This window comes from Neofelis nebulosa, chromosome 18, assembly GCF_028018385.1.
Source record: "Neofelis nebulosa isolate mNeoNeb1 chromosome 18, mNeoNeb1.pri, whole genome shotgun sequence".
NCBI classification, from domain to species: Eukaryota; Metazoa; Chordata; class Mammalia; order Carnivora; family Felidae; genus Neofelis; species Neofelis nebulosa.
Genome location: NC_080799.1, coordinates 27,044,260 through 27,060,901, shown reverse-complemented (window position 1 = coordinate 27,060,901; position 16,642 = coordinate 27,044,260). Strand labels below are relative to the sequence as shown.

Sequence of the window (16,642 nt, the reverse complement as noted above, 5' to 3'; positions counted from 1 at the left end):
AACCCTAAATCATCATGCTGTGCTTTAGAAAACAAGATCTCCTCTATGACCTCCATTTAATAGTTTCCAGGAAAAATGATGGCTGGTGAGGTACTCATATAAACTGAAACCCCTGCTCACTGAAAATGCACTCAATTCATAATGAATAAGCATTTCAACAGTCAGGCATAGAACACACACGCACTAGACTTTTAAATTCCATTTCATGATGGTGATCTTTGGTGCCCCCAAGTGGTCATAAGTAATGTGACATCCTCAACAGGGAGTCCTGTCCTAAGGGCAGGTAAAGACCGTGGAGAACATTTTATCAGAACAAGACAGTTAAAAAGGAGGTTATCCGGGCACAAGAGAGGGCACAGAAAAGAATGGCTCCTTCACTGGAAGGCCAGACTGTGAGTTCTTGCTCGGCCCCATGGCCGAGGACAATCTGCCTCTTGGAAAAGTGGGAATAATAATCCCCAACTGTGAAAATTAAATTAACCATAGATGTGATTTTTTTGTTTAAAAATTTTACATATAGAGTATCTATATCCTTCTGTTAACTTGCTTTTTTTCATTTAACACTACGGTTCTAAAGAGCTTTGTAGAGATCAGTGTGGTACAAAGATAATTTCTGCTTAATTTTCAAGGCTAGTCAATACCAAAAATATACATGTTGGTAAGGGGGAGAAAGAGGAATATGGCTTAAAGAGGGATCATGTAATAAATTTATTATATTGTTACATTTTCCACTTTTCTCTTAATTCCAACTGTATACTATATAATCAACTGCTGTTCCAGAAATAAAACGTTTTAAACATAAAAATATAAATTTTGCTTTTTAAAAGTGCATACACCTGGAATAATAAAACATACAAATAAATAACAGAAGTCAGTGACACATCTCATGCACTTGTTCTAAAATAATTTAAAATGACACACTTTTCTTCGGCCTCAAGGAAAGACATCCTGCCTTCCATTATTACTGTACAACAAAACAAGAAAATCATACAGAAATCACTACGAATGGTGCATGAACAGTACCAAAGCATTGCGTGTACAGTGACAGGACATGCAGCTTGTGGGACAACTACACAAATTCCAGTGTGACACTGAGGAGTTCAATGAAGAAACGATTTTGGTAATGGGGCTTGAATTCGATTTTAACCAGTGGTGAGAGGCACAGTTGGTGAGCAAACCGATAGGGAACATAAACACATATCCGAAAGGCCTACAGAAGAGAACCTGAGCTTCAGAAAACACTGGATCTGCCTTCCCCTTTGATGTCATGACACCACACCACTTAGAATAGCACCTAGGAAACCATACTGCCTTTTCACCGTCGCGACAGGGAACTCTGCTTCAAGGGGCTTTTCTAAAGGAGGATTTCCAATTTGGATTTCTACTTAGATCTTCACTCCTTGAAATGTTGAAAACACCAGGTAAATTGTGTGTTTTGTTTTTGTTTTTGTTTTTGGTAGGCAGCATAATGCTCAACAGGATGAAACCACCTGAAAAAGCATAGCAGACTACTTTGAAGATGTTGTTAAGTGCAGCTCACCACAGATCAAAAGTAAATTTCATTTGCCTCCATAGGTAACATTATTGCCACATTTTTAGATGAGTATTATTTGATTTTTTTTAATTACAAGAATAAATACTGGGGGTTACTAAAAAAAAAAAAAAAGACTCCAAACAAAATGCTTTACAGTCATTTTAAAAGTAAAATCACTTCTGAAACTACCCTGTGGAGAAGTAGAGAATGAGCTAACTAGGAAACTAGGTGGCAGCCTGGAGTCGGCTATTTGTAATTACTAAAGAAACAATTGTTCCATCAAAATCAGGACAGGTTCTCCAAGCCACTGAAGGCTTCACTTCAGCATTTTTAAACTCAGGATGACTTCCCTACTCCTCTGTGGGTCTGGTCCTGTGGCGGCATCCAGGGAAAAGGCTCTGGGAAAGATGCACACCCCACAGGGAACTCTGTCTCATCTAGCAAACTAAAGACCACCAAATCCCACCAGAGTGGCAAAAGTGCTGGGCCGTCCACAAAATGCTCCAAGCTCCCAAACAGGGCCTCAAATCAGAAAGGCTCCCTTATTTCAAACAGGACGTTAATATCAGTAATTCTCAATCTTTTTTTCCTTTCTTCTCCAACAAAACAGAGGAGTCTGAGTCACTCCTGAGTGCTTCACATGGCAGTGATTCTCACCATAGGGATGGTGTAAGCACAGTGGTTCTCAGTTCTGACTACATATCAGAAACCCCCAAGAGCTTTAAAATGCATGGCAATTTCTGGGACCTGCCCCTATACTAATTAGATCAAAAGCTTGGGAGTGGGACCCAAGCATTTTTAAAAGTTCTCTAGATGATTCTAGTGAATGCTGGGTATCAGAATCTCAGACAAGTCATTCAGAAGAGGCTCAACAGAATCTTGGGGAAAGTACACGTATGAGACTCAAAAAGCCTCCCGAGCCTGCAATGGATCTCCCTTCCCTCCAAAATTGGGAAACACCAGTTTTTAAACGAATGTGAGATGGATCTAGAACCTAATCCACTGTAGACTGCTACCATAAGTTCCATGAGCTTATTCTTATTGTGACCAGTGGCTGGGAAGCTCCACAGCTTTCCAAAACAGCTCTAAGTCTCTACAAAAGCATTTTAAAATTGTTAGCACTATTAGAAGCCACATTCTCTCCTTGTGATCACGATAGAACCCTAGAAGATATAAAAAATTAAAATCTATAGAAAATGGCAGGTTATTTTTAGAACAAAATACTTTAGGAAAGTCTTCAGGCTAAATACAGTATATAAACCCGTGTGTGTTCAACATGTCCAATTCCACTCGTGCTTGCAAAATACTTATTTTCATACAATCTTGCCAACGATAAAAAAAAAATCAGCAAAGAGAAACATGTGCAAAGCAAAACAAGAAAACACATTCATGCTCTTCTCTATTAAGCCACATGTAAAAAATTACAAATTCAAAAATAGAGCTCCATAATCCAAGAATCGCCTTTTTTAAAATTCACATTTAGTGTACCCCACATTTTGTATTCGTTGTTTGCATAGGTGGTAAGAACATGCTTTCTGGGTTAGATGGAGGCCATGCAAAATTGTTTTCATTACTTGGGGTAGGGGGTGTGGAAATGACCGGTCACGCTCAAATTGCAGCTGCAAAACAAACACTTTGAGAGTTGATCAAAAGGCAGTGTGAAACACTAAGTGTTCATTTAAATAAAAGCATAGGATTTCCCCCCAAAAGATGTAGTCAGGTTTAACAATTATGTACCCTTTATGAAAGTAAAGACGGACAGTCTGTGCAGGAACAGCTACTTTCTGTTTATGATACGGGCACTGTTTTGTCAGCAAGTTTTGCTCTTCTCAATTCCAAATAATACAAGTTCAACATGCCTCACAGAAAACGTGTTTTATTGAAACTGTGCTTATGATTTGCATACTATCTCAAAAATCCAACCCAGAAACACTAATTATCATAGCATCCAATAATTCTAATAACCTACATAGGAAACAATAACGTCAGCTGTTCAGTAATTTGTCAGAATGAAATGTAACATCAGATGTCAATCTATTTTTAAAAACATGTTTATTTGAAATAAGTGAGCTTTGTTCACAGCTCTTCTCTGTTCCATTTTTCCTAAAGGCTGCCACTACTGCTTCCTTTACATACTGTTCCTACTTTTTAGCATGATAGCTATTTAGAGGGATGGCAATTTGTCCCCCACCCCCCAATCCCCACATCTATTTCAAACAAATGTGGATGACCAAATTCTAATGGAAAGTGATTCTGTAATGGATTTTCAACCGCTAACTCGTAGAGACAGCTCAGTCTGAAAAAGTGGATGTAAGAGTAAAATGTCTCTGAAGATGAAGAAGGGCACTTTTGGTTTCCATAACAGGAGAGACTTGCTCAAGAGGACCACAGGCCTTGGCCGGTTCACCAGAATCCACCTGATCTTTTTGTTCGGGGGACCGTCACTCCATCTAGGGCCTCACCGGCATCCCCTGGTTCATTGGCTGTGCTCCCAGGGCTCCTCAGCTACAGCAAATTCCTGAAGCTTTCAGCTTGCCTTTATGAGCAAAGCAGGCCCTCAACGAATGTTTGCAGAATGAATGAATGAGAGAGGAAAGAATGATTGCAAGAGTTTAGGACAGCCTCACAGATAATTACAATGTTTTACCAGACCACAAATACGCCCACATCCATTTCTACTGGTCCAGCGAGGTATGACTTACTTTCAGTTAGGCTGCTTTTAGGATGGGAAAATACAAGAGCTGGGAGATGATCTTGAGATGACGTGAGCTTAGCAGTTTCTTTGTGCTTCCACGTTATATAAGAGATTACAAAGGCAAGGTGTAGGGCTGTCTTAAGGAATGGAATAGCCTCAGTGCACTGCATGTTTACAGGAAAAGAAATCAAAAATAAAGTTTTTTAAAAGCAAACAAACATTACAGAGTAACACTACTGTCAGGGATTATTCTGTGTCCACCAGGAAATGACTGCTCTAGTCAGGCCCACTCAGTTGTCAACCAGAAACCTAGGCCCACCATCCTCAACAGATGATTTTTAACCCCAAAGCAGATGTGCTTCTGTGCCAAATGCTACCAGGAAAATAAAAAGCAAAGCAAACACCAAGTCCCTAACTTACCAAACAACTGAACTGAATCAAGTAATAATTTTCCCATAAGATATTTCACACCTCAAAGAACACCTCCAAACTTCTGGGCAAATCTCCTTTCCTGTGTCTTAAAGGTTATACCTAGTAGTTGGGGATGAGATTTTCATTGTTTACCAAGCACAGAAAGAATAGCTTAAAGTTACCTTGACAATACCACAGTATTTTTCATTTAAATCTGGAAGAAGGACTAAACTCCATAGACATATAATTTACTGATACTGAAATTTTATTTCTAGATACCATAGAAAATTAAAGAAATTTGTAGAGGTGTTTTTTTGGAGTGTGTGTGTGTGTGTGTGTGTACACTAGACATAATGGGAAATCCATTCCTGGAGGATACAAGAATAAAAATATTTGCCACGTGAAAATTAAACCAGATTCTATTAATGCTTAACTGATAACAGCCTCAGGAAAAGGTGTTATTAAAACCCTCTGTGTAGCCAAACTTTAATTCTAAGACTGTTTCAGAGCTTCAGGTAGGAGATTTCAAATGAGATTTACCTATTAAAAGAAAAAGGCTCAAATCAAACTCCTGCTACCGACGATCCCATTATTGGTGCGTCCTTTCCAGGAAATAAAAGCAACACAGAAAAACCAGCGGTGGCAAAACATTCGCAGGGCTGTTGGTGTGCTGTTGGCAGCGATAACACCACTGCAGGCAGCCAGTCAGCGGCAGTTACACTACGACAGAGGAGAGGGATGCTGCTTTAGGAACCCACAGCCACCTGCGCAGTGAAACAGGGACACCCGGTGCAGGGGCGAGTACAGGACTGAGTGCACTGGGCAACAGGCTCACGTTCGATGAGATTCACAGAGCACAAGGTAACTTTCACAAGGCTGAGTATCTAAGTCTTAAATATTGCAAGGGTCTAAAATTCCAGCTACCCTCAACATAAAATGGCCTCCGGACTTGCAAGTTACCTGCTAATGCTCAAATAGCAGCAAAATAAAGTTAAGAAACCCACTGGAAATATTTCCCAAGAGGTATTTATGGGGAGAAAACAAAACAAAAGGCAGTGCAGAATTCATAGCTGTGCATGTGTATGTGCTCTAATTACTTCACACACAGCAATACTGAAAAGGGAGATTATAAATGGATCTGTGCACCAAGAATTCAGGAAGAACTGGAAAGTTTATGATTTTTTTTTTAAAGTTAATATTTAAAAGCATATAAACTTAGCATGCTGTATCTCATGGCAAAGTGACAAATGCTATTCAAAGAGAATCAGGACCATGGCTCTCCTGACATTAAAAAAAAAAAAAATAGAAAAATGGAAGAAAAAAAAAAAAGGCTAAGAATTTCCAGGATACCTCCAGAAAGCCTGAAGAACTATGATCTTGCTTATCTGTGAGATTTCTGTGAGGTTCCCTTGTTTTCTCACTGACAATGCCAGACGGAACATGCTCCAATCCTGCTTGTGAGTTCTGGGTAAGAGATGAAATCTTAACCACTAAGAAAAAATAAATGACTTACTGAAAAGCAGTCTGTAACTTTGCCAGGCAGATCAGAAGCACACACGTAATACTTTGTCACACATCACTCCAACACACCATCAACTGACTTTTGGCATCAGGCAACATCTTTCCTCTCCCCAAGGTATAAGAAACGTGGGCATGTGCACCCAGGGCAGCATGGAGCTGTCGGCTTCTAACACAAGGAACAAGCAACACCAGAGAAGGGAAATGGTACAAATTCTTGCATCCGGTTCAGAATCCTTTTTTTTTTCCAGGCATCTTTCAAAGGTGTTAACTGCTCTACTACATTTCAAAATCCCAATGGCCTTAGCTAGCAAATTTAGAAGGAAAACAAAATTAACTAGTGACTGGCTTTCTGGCCGTCCAACTTGCCACCCCTTAGGACATCTCCAAAGAACCAAGATAGCGTGTAGTACACCATCTTTGCAGTTATGAAGGACTTCATTTCTACCTCTAGAAACTTCTATCTGTGGCAGTTGGAGAAAAGACAGCCACCCACAGGCCACCTTCTTGGTTAACCCTCTTGCTGATGCACATCCACCCTAGACTAGCTGAGTATATACCTGAGAAACATTAGTGTTAAAATATTGCCCTTCACAGAGACTGGTAGATGGGGCCAAAGTGCAGAAAGCAACAGTCTTCTCTCGGTTTGTTTGTTAGTGTCACAGTTTTTAGAGCTCCTGGTGCCACACGACAATCAGCTGTGAGGACAAATCCTGCTCAGATGAAACCCAAGTCAAATAACTGATCCCTCTACAGCACACACTAATGACAGCTTAACTGGTTCACAGGTTTCCAAACCCTAGTGTCCAACGAAAGTCATTAGAGTTCTCTAGAAAGAAATATGTACAATTGCTAAAGGGACCGCCCAGGGTCTCGTCTACAATGATTCCAGTTAGCTTGGTATCAATACTTTGCCTATGGCTGTTATTTGGTTCAATGGCAGAATAAGGCGACGCTTTTAACAATTTGCAGTTGAATTCTACACACACACACACACACACACACACACACATAAACACACACGCACACACACTCGCACATCAGGCACGTGACCTAAAACATATAAAACAAAAGCATAGAGGGCTTTGGTGGGGGGGAAGGGGTTCTAAATAAATAAACATCTTTACAGATAAAACACTTGGATTGCAGAAACATCACTGAGGTTTTTGAGAAGGCCGTGCAGAGGTTTGCATGCTAGAAGATAACTTTTTCGAGGATTTCTCAGCAGACTGCCTGCCACCAGGAGATGAGGGCACTCCAGAATCTAGCTGGGAAGACTTAGATTTGCGAGCGGACAGCAGGGAATGTTTAGCGGAAGCAGGGTCCTTGGAGACAAGCTGCTCTTTTCCAACTGCACTTGCATTTGGCTGCTGGGAACCTGCAGGCTGGTAGCCTTTCTCTGCCTTGTCATCCATGGCATTCTTACTGGCCAACTTGGCAGAGCTACTGCCGGCCTTCTTGGAGAGCAAGGTTGTTTTGCCAAGGTCAGTTGACCGCCGGGTTTCCTTCTGTCTCAAGGCTGACTTGAAGAAGGATAGCCCCTTGTCCTCTGACTTGCTGTCCCTCTTCAGACCAGCCTTCATGCTTGTGTTGGGGGAGCGCAGACTGGCCATAGAGGAGCTCCTGACGTGCTTTCCATCTCCTCGGCCCTCCCCCACCCTGGCTTGGCTCACCCGAGGGGAGTTGGGTTTGGAGCTGGAGGTGACGCTGGCTCTGTCAGAAGCCAGGCTCTGTCTGGAGCCCTCTCTACTCAAGCTCCTGTCTGAAGTCCTGCTCTTCCCAGGAGGGAAGGGGCCCCTTGCAGCAGGGCCGGGGGCTTTTTTGGCAGATGCGGAGGAAGGAGTGTAGGCGAGGGAGGAAGAGGACTTCTGCCTCTGGGGCGAAGGAGATGACACGGAGTCTTGGGACTTGGGGGAGGACTCCTTTCTAGGCTGGGCAGGGCCAGGGGAGGAATGCCGTCCACTGGCTCTGGAAGAAGAATCTGCTTTGCTTCGGGAGCGGGAGGACTTTATAGAAACTTTTACAGGAACAGGAGAAGAAGGGGACGTACTTGAAAGAGATGATTCCTGGCTTGCCAAGACTGGTCTCCCCTTCCGCAAGCTTCTATCTGGCTCAGAAGCGCCTTTGGAGCTGGGAGAGCTCTTGGCTGTGCTCTCTGGTTTCTTTGCAAGGGAGCCTGGGTGGCTTGTGGGTTTCACCTCTTTGACTGGAGAGCTGTCTACAGAATCACTCTGATCCACATAAGCAATCTGGTTATTATTATCAAAAGGATCGGAGATGGGGGGCACACAATCCCCTTGTGCTGAGTTTTTGCTCTGTGTGTCTAAAACACCGGAGTTCAATTTGTGGGTGTCTGATTCATCTCTGAACACGCCTTCCATGACAGCCAGAGGGGCCCGACCCACAGCCTTGTGCTCACGTCGGCCGTGACTATCACTTGGTTCCTGGAAACTGCTAGAAAGGTTCCTCAAGCTGCCAAAGCAAGAGATGGAGACCTTATCATCCACCGCCTCCCCGATCTTCTCCAAGGTGGAGGCAGAGGTGTGGATCGGAGAGTCTCCTGAGAACCGGGAAGGAGAATTGGAGCGCATCTGCAGCTTAGCAGACAGGGACCAAGAAGGTCTAATGCAATTGTCGTTAACGGCCAAGGGGCTGGTGACAGAAGATCTGGATGACAAGCTCTGACGCTGGACGCTTCTCACGAATGGTCGAGTTGAGAAACCTCCTGAATGCAGCAGAGAGAACAGCATTAAGCTACACGGAAAACATGTCTGAGCAACACCTTAAGATACTGAAGATGGAAGGAAGGCAAGCCTGGTGGAATGACAGGAGCATGACCTTCAGGGCCAGCATGTCTGGGGTCAAGGAGCAGCCACACGACTGCAACTTCTTGGAGTTCAGTCCCCTATCTATAAAATAGGGACATTCCAACTCAGGGATCGGCAAATTATCGATCTTCTTTCTGTACGTCGGGGGTCAGGAGACCTCCTTTGGAAAGGCCCAGTTACCACTCTAGGTTTTGTGGGCCAACCACTCAACTCTGCCACTGCAGCACGAAAGCAACCAGAGAAGACACATAAACAAATGGGAGTGGCTGTGTTCCAATAAAACCTTATTTACAAATAAAGGCAGAGCTCATACTTGGCCCATAGGCTGTCGCTTGCTGATCCCTGCTCTAACTCACAGGACTACTGTAAGAACTAAATAAAATCCTGAAAGTCCTGTGCCCACCTGGCACTCCACACATGCACAGTACATGTGAGCTACTGACCCAGCTAAGGACATCCAGAGCCCAAGCCCACAGAAGTGAAGTCTCTGCCCGAGATTACACAAAATTAGAGGCAGAGCTAATACCAGAAACACAAACCCTTGCCCCCAACTCAATGCCACATGCAGCTTGGCTTGTCATTATTGAGTATAACAGCAGATCAGTGAAAAAGAACAGAGACGATACACTCCTATACTGACTTCAAACTTCTAGAGATGTCAATCATAATTAGAACAATACACTCCTATCCTGAGTGATTTCAAACTTCCGAAGAAAATGTTCACAATTAGAACTACATACTTCTATTCTGAGTGCCTTAAAACTTCCTTCCAAAGAAAAGATTCTAAATTAACTTCCATACACACTTGGTACTGTGGCTGCAGTATTTATAAAGCTCTGTCCAGATAAGATCCTCGGAGACAGGCTCTGTTCTGTGGGCACCCCCCGGCACCACTGTGATGATGATGCTTAAGAGGATACTGATCTCACCAACTACACTGTCTAAAAACAGACCAGGGGCAAACCAGCTTACTGTTAAAACAACAGTGAATTCTAAGTTTAAAAAGCCGTGTTGAGAAAAACCTCTACCTGAAAAAGCAAAGACTCAGTGGTCGGATTTTCATAAAGTATCAGGAGCTTGTTAGCAATTCTGGCCCAGTACTCTTGTTATTTTACAAAGAGAAAGGCAACAAGCCAGAAAAGCAAGCGGGCCTGGAGCTACAATGAGGCAGACCTCCCTGGCCTGGCGGCCCCCGTCCACCCTCCTGCAGTTTTCCTTCACTTCATGGTCTCACAATTACCCATCACTAGATGCAGATTACAGCAACCGACATGCTGGCTGCAGGCTTGGGAGATGAGTCACTGTCCTCATTAGAGAAGCTGAGCTCACTCTCACCTCCTCCAGCCTCAATGCTAGGGCTGCCTGATCCTTCCCACACCACCTGGGGTTCCTGTCAGAACTGAGGGCTGCCATTACTCAAGCGTAAGTGAAGGTAAAAAACAAAACAAAACAAAACAAAACAAAACACAAAAAAAACAAACCCAAAAACAAAAAAACTCCATAGTTCTATTTGTATTGTGTTTCCCCAAGTATCCGTACTGTGACCATCTTCAGAATTCTTTTATGCAGAGTCAAGAGTTTCTGTTCTAGATGCTTCTGCACTTTTTCAAAAGAACATGCCACAAATTCCTGTAAAGGAAACGGCAGTGGAAAGGGGAAAAGCTGAGAGCCGGGAAGCCCCCACGCTGGGCGAGCACAGCAACTCCTCGCCAGGCGGCCCTGGGCAAAGCACTGAGCACTTTGGAAAGCGCTCTGAAAGAAATGTATCCCTTATTGTAGAGTTAAAGCTCCAGCCTCCACACTAAGCCTTAGAAGTAGAAAATAATGAAGTACAAGGAGAAACTCATCCGAGAGCTCACAGAGGAAAAGCGAATAACCAGGTTTATATAAAATGGTACTTATGACTGTACAGCCACACAGCCCTTTTACCTTCTCCGACCATCTTCTTGGGGCCTAGCTCCTAAGCGTGAGGGACCCTGTGCCGTGTCCGTGAGATGCCACTTTGGAAATCTGTCACAAAACCCATACCCACCATCGTCTTCACTCCTCTCTCCGGTCATCTCCACCGACTCGGATAATGAGGCCAGAGAGGTGCGTCTGGAGGATGCCGCGGAGGTCACGCTGGCTTGCTTGCTCCCCGGGAGCCGGCTCACCCAGTGTTCACACAAGGAGGAGCTGGTGGAGCCTGCAGTAAAGGAAGCAGGCACTGGGGTCAGGCTGGAGTCCCAGGCTGGCTCCCTGGCACGCACTCGTGTGAAGGGGCAGCGCCTGAGCTGGGGTGGCCTGTGTCAGTCTTACCTCCCAGACCCCTGTTTGAATATCCCATCAAGATGAAAAGAAGGAGAGCAGACTAGCTCATGTTTATAGTAATAAAATGCAAGTATTGGCATGGACACTTCATAATGCAAAGTGCAAATCTTAAGTGCTGGCAACAGAATCATCTATACTCATTCTGCAAATAGTTATTAAGCACCTATTGCCAGGCACCGTTCTAAGCACACACAGTAAAAATTCTGACACGGAGCAAATAAAAGTGGCAGTGCACCGTTATTTCTTAGCTTGCTTTGTGGAATTGTTAAGTCGTTTTCACAATATTAACATACAAATACATAACATGCACACACCTAGGCTGTATGTCATCTGTACTGTCCATTCCAGGGATGCCCTTAAATTCCACAGCAACATGAACTGCTCTTGAAACTGAGAACAAGACTCAAGTAGACCTCAAGAGGGTGTAATCTCCAAGCATATCTCAGAATCTGGAAAGCACTGAGGGAAGGCACTAGAGCACTGGAGTTCTCACTCTCTCAACTGGGTGAGCAGCTACTGAGGGGTGGGTGCACTGAGTGGGGCTTCACTCCAGCAGGGGTTCACTCGGTTCAGCGGTTTCTGTTCTCAGCGGCTTCAAACCAATCCCTCGCAAGCTTCAAGGAGATTCAGGGTGAATACTCTCTAACATGATCCGATGTTACCGTGTCTCCGTTGTCGGTCACAGACTCTTAGACGCTGCGTTAAGGAGCATGCGTCACCTTGTCTGGACCGTGTGGCTGCATCCAGACTAAACCCCATCCAGCTAAATCCAGCCCACCTATCATTACTATAGCCTTCAACCCTTCCAACCGAACAGGCCGACCTCATCGGGAAAAAGAACGATTTCTAATGGTGCTTTTACCTTGTCTAAAAGGCTCTAACGTACATTTATGTAATCTGATGCATGCAATGACCCCATGAGGCAGATATTATTAGTACACCCACATTACAGATGCTTAAATATGTGGCTTGGATGTGATGTGCTTCCAGATGATGTGACTGAAACATGGCAGCGCCAGGTCTCATTCCCTCTTGCTTTTAGTGTGGCAGCCATACCGCTTTTTCATTCATTCGTTCCACAAGCAAACATGGCAAGCTCACTCTGAGACTGGCGCTACCCACTTCCGTGGGAACTCTGCTGGTTCGCACATTCCACCCCCATTTCCTTGACTGCAGTCATTTTGGTTTCCAGGTTAAACTCAAATGTGAGAATTTATCTGATCAACACAACAGACTCATGAGACCTTGTGGAGAAGTTCTCTGGACCATTACAATCTTCTGCTCTAGGAAGAAGCTGCTGAAGAATGGCTGGCCTTACCTGCCACTGAGCTGTTGGCTGACCATGATGGAATAGCTGTCCGCCTCTGGTAGAAAAGGATGTACGCTGTCTGTGTGCAGACCTCATCTTCTGACAGCTGCTGCACGTCACTGTCATCGAAGCAGTACCAGAGGCCGTCCACAGAGTTCTTACAGTAGGCTGCCAAAAAGAGCCCGCCATCAGTACCAGGGGAGGGGGCACCGGCCGCTCCACTCTGCCCACAGACACCAGCTCTTTGGCTCATCTAATTCATTCAAGAGCTTTTTAAGGTCGCACGTAGTTACACACAAAGTGGTAAAAAATCCAAATTGGGTTGTGAGCTCAGGCAAAATGTTTCAAGACATTCCAAACGATTCCAAATGTACAAAATTCTACTTAATCTTAGAAAGCCCAACGTACTTATTTACTTGAGGCAGTGGGTCTCAACCTGAGACGATTTTGTGCCACTAGGGACATCTGGCAACAAATGGAGACATTCTTGACTGTCACAACTAGGGGACAGGGTAGTACTGGCACTGAGTGAGTGGAGATCAAGGATGCTGCAAAACATTCCACAATGCACAGGACAGTCCCCACAGCAAGAATTATCCCGCCAAACTATCAAGAGTGCTGAAGCTGGAAAACTCTGATTTAAGTATGTTGTAACATTTTAGTGTTTATTAGAGATAGAAAATAGGACTAGAAATAATGACACTAATAATAGCAGCAGCTAGTATTTGTTTAGTGCTTATTATGTGTGAAATACCTCAATTAATCCCATGAGATTTATTCTGTTATCCCCATTTTACAGAGGTTCAAAAAGATTAACCAGCTTGCCCAAAGGTCAAGCAGCTGGTGAAGGACAGGGCCCAGCTCATTTCAGGTGTATCTAGTCCCTGAGTTTGCACTTAAACCCTATCCCACCCTGCTTCCCTCAGGGGTAGTATGAACAACGTAATGCCCAGTGGAAGCGCCCTGGCAAACTAAGAACACTTGAGCTCAGGAATGTGTGTTTTTCTCCAGTTCAAATTCTAACCCTGAAATAGAAATTAAGAACATTCAAGTACCAGCAAAAGACAAGAACTTAGTGTTTGTGAAGCCACGTGATCTTGTAAACATATATCAAGGGGTGTGATAAAATTGATTCAGAGGAGTACCTTATCACACTTCCTAAAAATACCCACTTATTGGGGTAATAATAAATGAGGGCTAGAATATTTAGCTGAATGCCTGAGGGGCAGGGCACACAGGGTCCCATGAGGCACCAGGAGTGACTCCCTCAACAGGCCACAACGACATTTGTAAAGTATGGAGCCTTAAGAGATAAAGGGGATACAGGCGAGGACGGGTTACAACCAGACAGGTCCCAAAAAAGAGCAGAATAAGAATCTGTGATCATGGGGAAGGAAGCCATGTACAGCCATGGACTCCTGGGACCAGAAAGGGGAGAGAAATAGAGACAGAAGCAGCACGGGGAGCTGGTAAAACAGCAACTTGTCAGTGGGCAGGTCAGGCCTAACGTATAAACGACCCAGCTGGGGAGATGGCGGCTGTTCTGGAGTGGGACATGCCCCCGGGACAAGGTGACAGAGCAGCCCTGCACTAGCATCAGTAGGCTTCTCTCCAGGACAGTCTGTTCCCAGTCACAGCACGGCAACTAAGGCAGCCCAGGAACACATTAATGGTTTAACAATGTATTTACTAGATAACTCACTTTTCTTCCTGGAACTAGCTTCTCAAATGTTTTCTAGACAAGTATTATTCAAACTGTGGTTTGCAGACTGGTCCCAGTCCACAACAAGCTAAGCACTCAAACTGAGATAAGCATTTAAAAACTTTCATAGCAACTGGACACTGCCAGGATATTTTTACTGTATTTTTACATAAGTATTGAGTCGTGAAAAATTGGAAATTTTAAAAAAGAACAGGCAGGTTCTGCCTCATAGAAGTTTGATCTAGAATCCATACACAAGTTAGCTATACACGTACCAGTTGATTATATCTAGAACTAGTACAAAATAAAACCCCAAATAGGGGCGCCTGGGTGGCTCAGGCAGTTAAGTGTCCAACTCTTGATTTCGGTTCAGGTCACAATCTCATGCTTCATGGGATCGAGCCCCACGTCAGGCTCTGTATGGACAGTATGAAACCTGTTTGGGACTCTCTCTCTCTCTCTCTCTGCCCCTCCCCTGCTCAAGCCCTCTCTCTCTCTCAAAATAAATAAACTTAAAAAAAAATCCAAACAAGGACTTAAAAACAAGGTATCTCAAATTGAACAACACTAGGGTATTTAAAATGTTCTCTAAACTAAAACCCTAAACATGTTATATACTGGAAAAGCAGTGGTATGGCCTAAGCATCACAAAGGGGAAATAATGCAGAAAGAGCCTAAGCTTTTCCTAGGTAACACAGGCCCTGAGAGGCAGGCATGAGCGGTTCCAGTGCACGGGCGTGGTCACCAAGTTCCAGTAAGATTACCTGCTGTAGGTCACAGAGCTCCGAAGAGGTGTCTAGCCTCTAGCCCACGTTCCTTTCACTAAACTATGCTGCCTCCAAAGTACCTGTGAGTTTTCAGGCATTTTCCAAAGTCTTCTCTATATAAAGATTAACATGAGGGGTGTTGTTGGTTGAGTGTCCGACTCTTGATTTCAGCTCAGGTCATGATCCCAGGGTCGTAGGATCAAGCCCTGCCTTGGGTTCTGCATGGAGTGCAGAGCCTGCTTACAATTCTCTCTCCCTCTGCCCCAGCTCATGCCTCACTTTTTTTTTTTTTTTTAAAGAGTAACATGATAGGTTAAAATCCAGCCCATTTTTCTCAACAATTTCTTGCTAGAAACTGCATTACTTTTCTGAGAAACAATATTATAAATGGAAGACACATTCTTTACCAAAGCTGAAGCTGGACGAACACCAACCAGGGATGCTGGCAAAGGTGTTACCACACCAGCTAACCAGTGAAATTAAACCATTTCTAAGTCCCTTTCCATCTGAAGAGTCCCTGGGCATGTAATTCTATGACTCAGTATCAAAGAACATAGATATGACTGGTAACACCCCAAAGGCAAACATCCAATTAGACACACGACATTTATTATACAAATGGGTCCCATCAAATATAAATACAAAATATGCAAGACCAAAATACAGTCTCACCAGATTTTAAATTTGGTTTAAGCCAAAATACTAGGTAAAATATATCTAAACGTTTAATTAATATTAACTCTGTCTTCTGGGGACTTATACTTCTCAATCTCATTCGTTCTTCTCCTTGAGCGTGCTTCTAGAGCAAGCAGAGGCAAAGCAAACCGTTCCACTATGAGACATGCTCCAAGCTGTATCCAGTCACCTTCCCTGTCTCCTGCATCCCATGGGGAAAGCAGGTTGAGAGAATGTGCCAGCAAAGGGGTTCGGGAGCCCAACAAGGAGGTCTCAGGGTTGACTGCTAGGGAACTCCACACAGTTGAAAAACCAGCTGGTAGAGCCAGACTTCCTCTACCCCCACCCCCGACCTTTATGAAGCACTGGCACCCTAGAATCTTGTAGCATGAAGCACTGAGTTCATGAAGAAAGGAAGTGCCTGCAAGTATACATGTCAAATGTGTTGAGTGTGAGGGAAGCAAAACTCCGAGTCCTGGCCGCCCACCCCCACAGATGGCCAGACTAACAGCAGTGCCCTCCATGGACTCCCCCGACACACGAATGTCCAAGGAAGAGCCCCCACGCCTGCGTGCCTCCCCAATGTTCATCACGGATAATTCCAATTCTGAGACTCCATCTCAAGGAAATACAAAACTAGAATGTAAACTAAAAGATGTTCATCAGTGTTATGGTCAAAGTTAGAAAGCAGGAACAGTAGATATGTTCAACAACAGGAAATGGCTATATAAAATTAGAGTTCCACCAACAGAATATCCTGCGGTCCTAAAAAGTAGTGTGTATACAAATTAAGCATCGACAACTGAATACTCCTGTTGTCGATGCTTAATTTACAACAGGTAAGTGTGAAGACTGGGATGCAGGGACATACACACACCCCTCGCATCTCACCA

The 16,642-nt window shown here is 44.0% G+C and overlaps 1 protein-coding gene across 5 annotated transcripts in view; it reads right to left on the bottom strand.

Annotated features, from left to right (window-relative positions):
- Positions 1 to 695: 695 nt before the first annotated feature.
- Positions 696 to 16,642, bottom strand: part of USP31 (ubiquitin specific peptidase 31) — a 68,939-nt gene continuing 52,992 nt past the window's right edge. For all 5 annotated transcript variants that reach the window (XM_058711819.1, XM_058711820.1, XM_058711821.1 and 2 more), the window contains 3 exons: positions 12,615 to 12,773; positions 11,019 to 11,171; positions 696 to 8,883 (listed from right to left, as the gene is read on the bottom strand). In XM_058711819.1, coding sequence (XP_058567802.1) covers positions 7,313 to 8,883; positions 11,019 to 11,171; positions 12,615 to 12,773 — 1,883 coding nt within the window. In that variant the 3' untranslated portion in view covers positions 696 to 7,312. The remainder of the gene's footprint in view (positions 8,884 to 11,018; positions 11,172 to 12,614; positions 12,774 to 16,642) is intronic.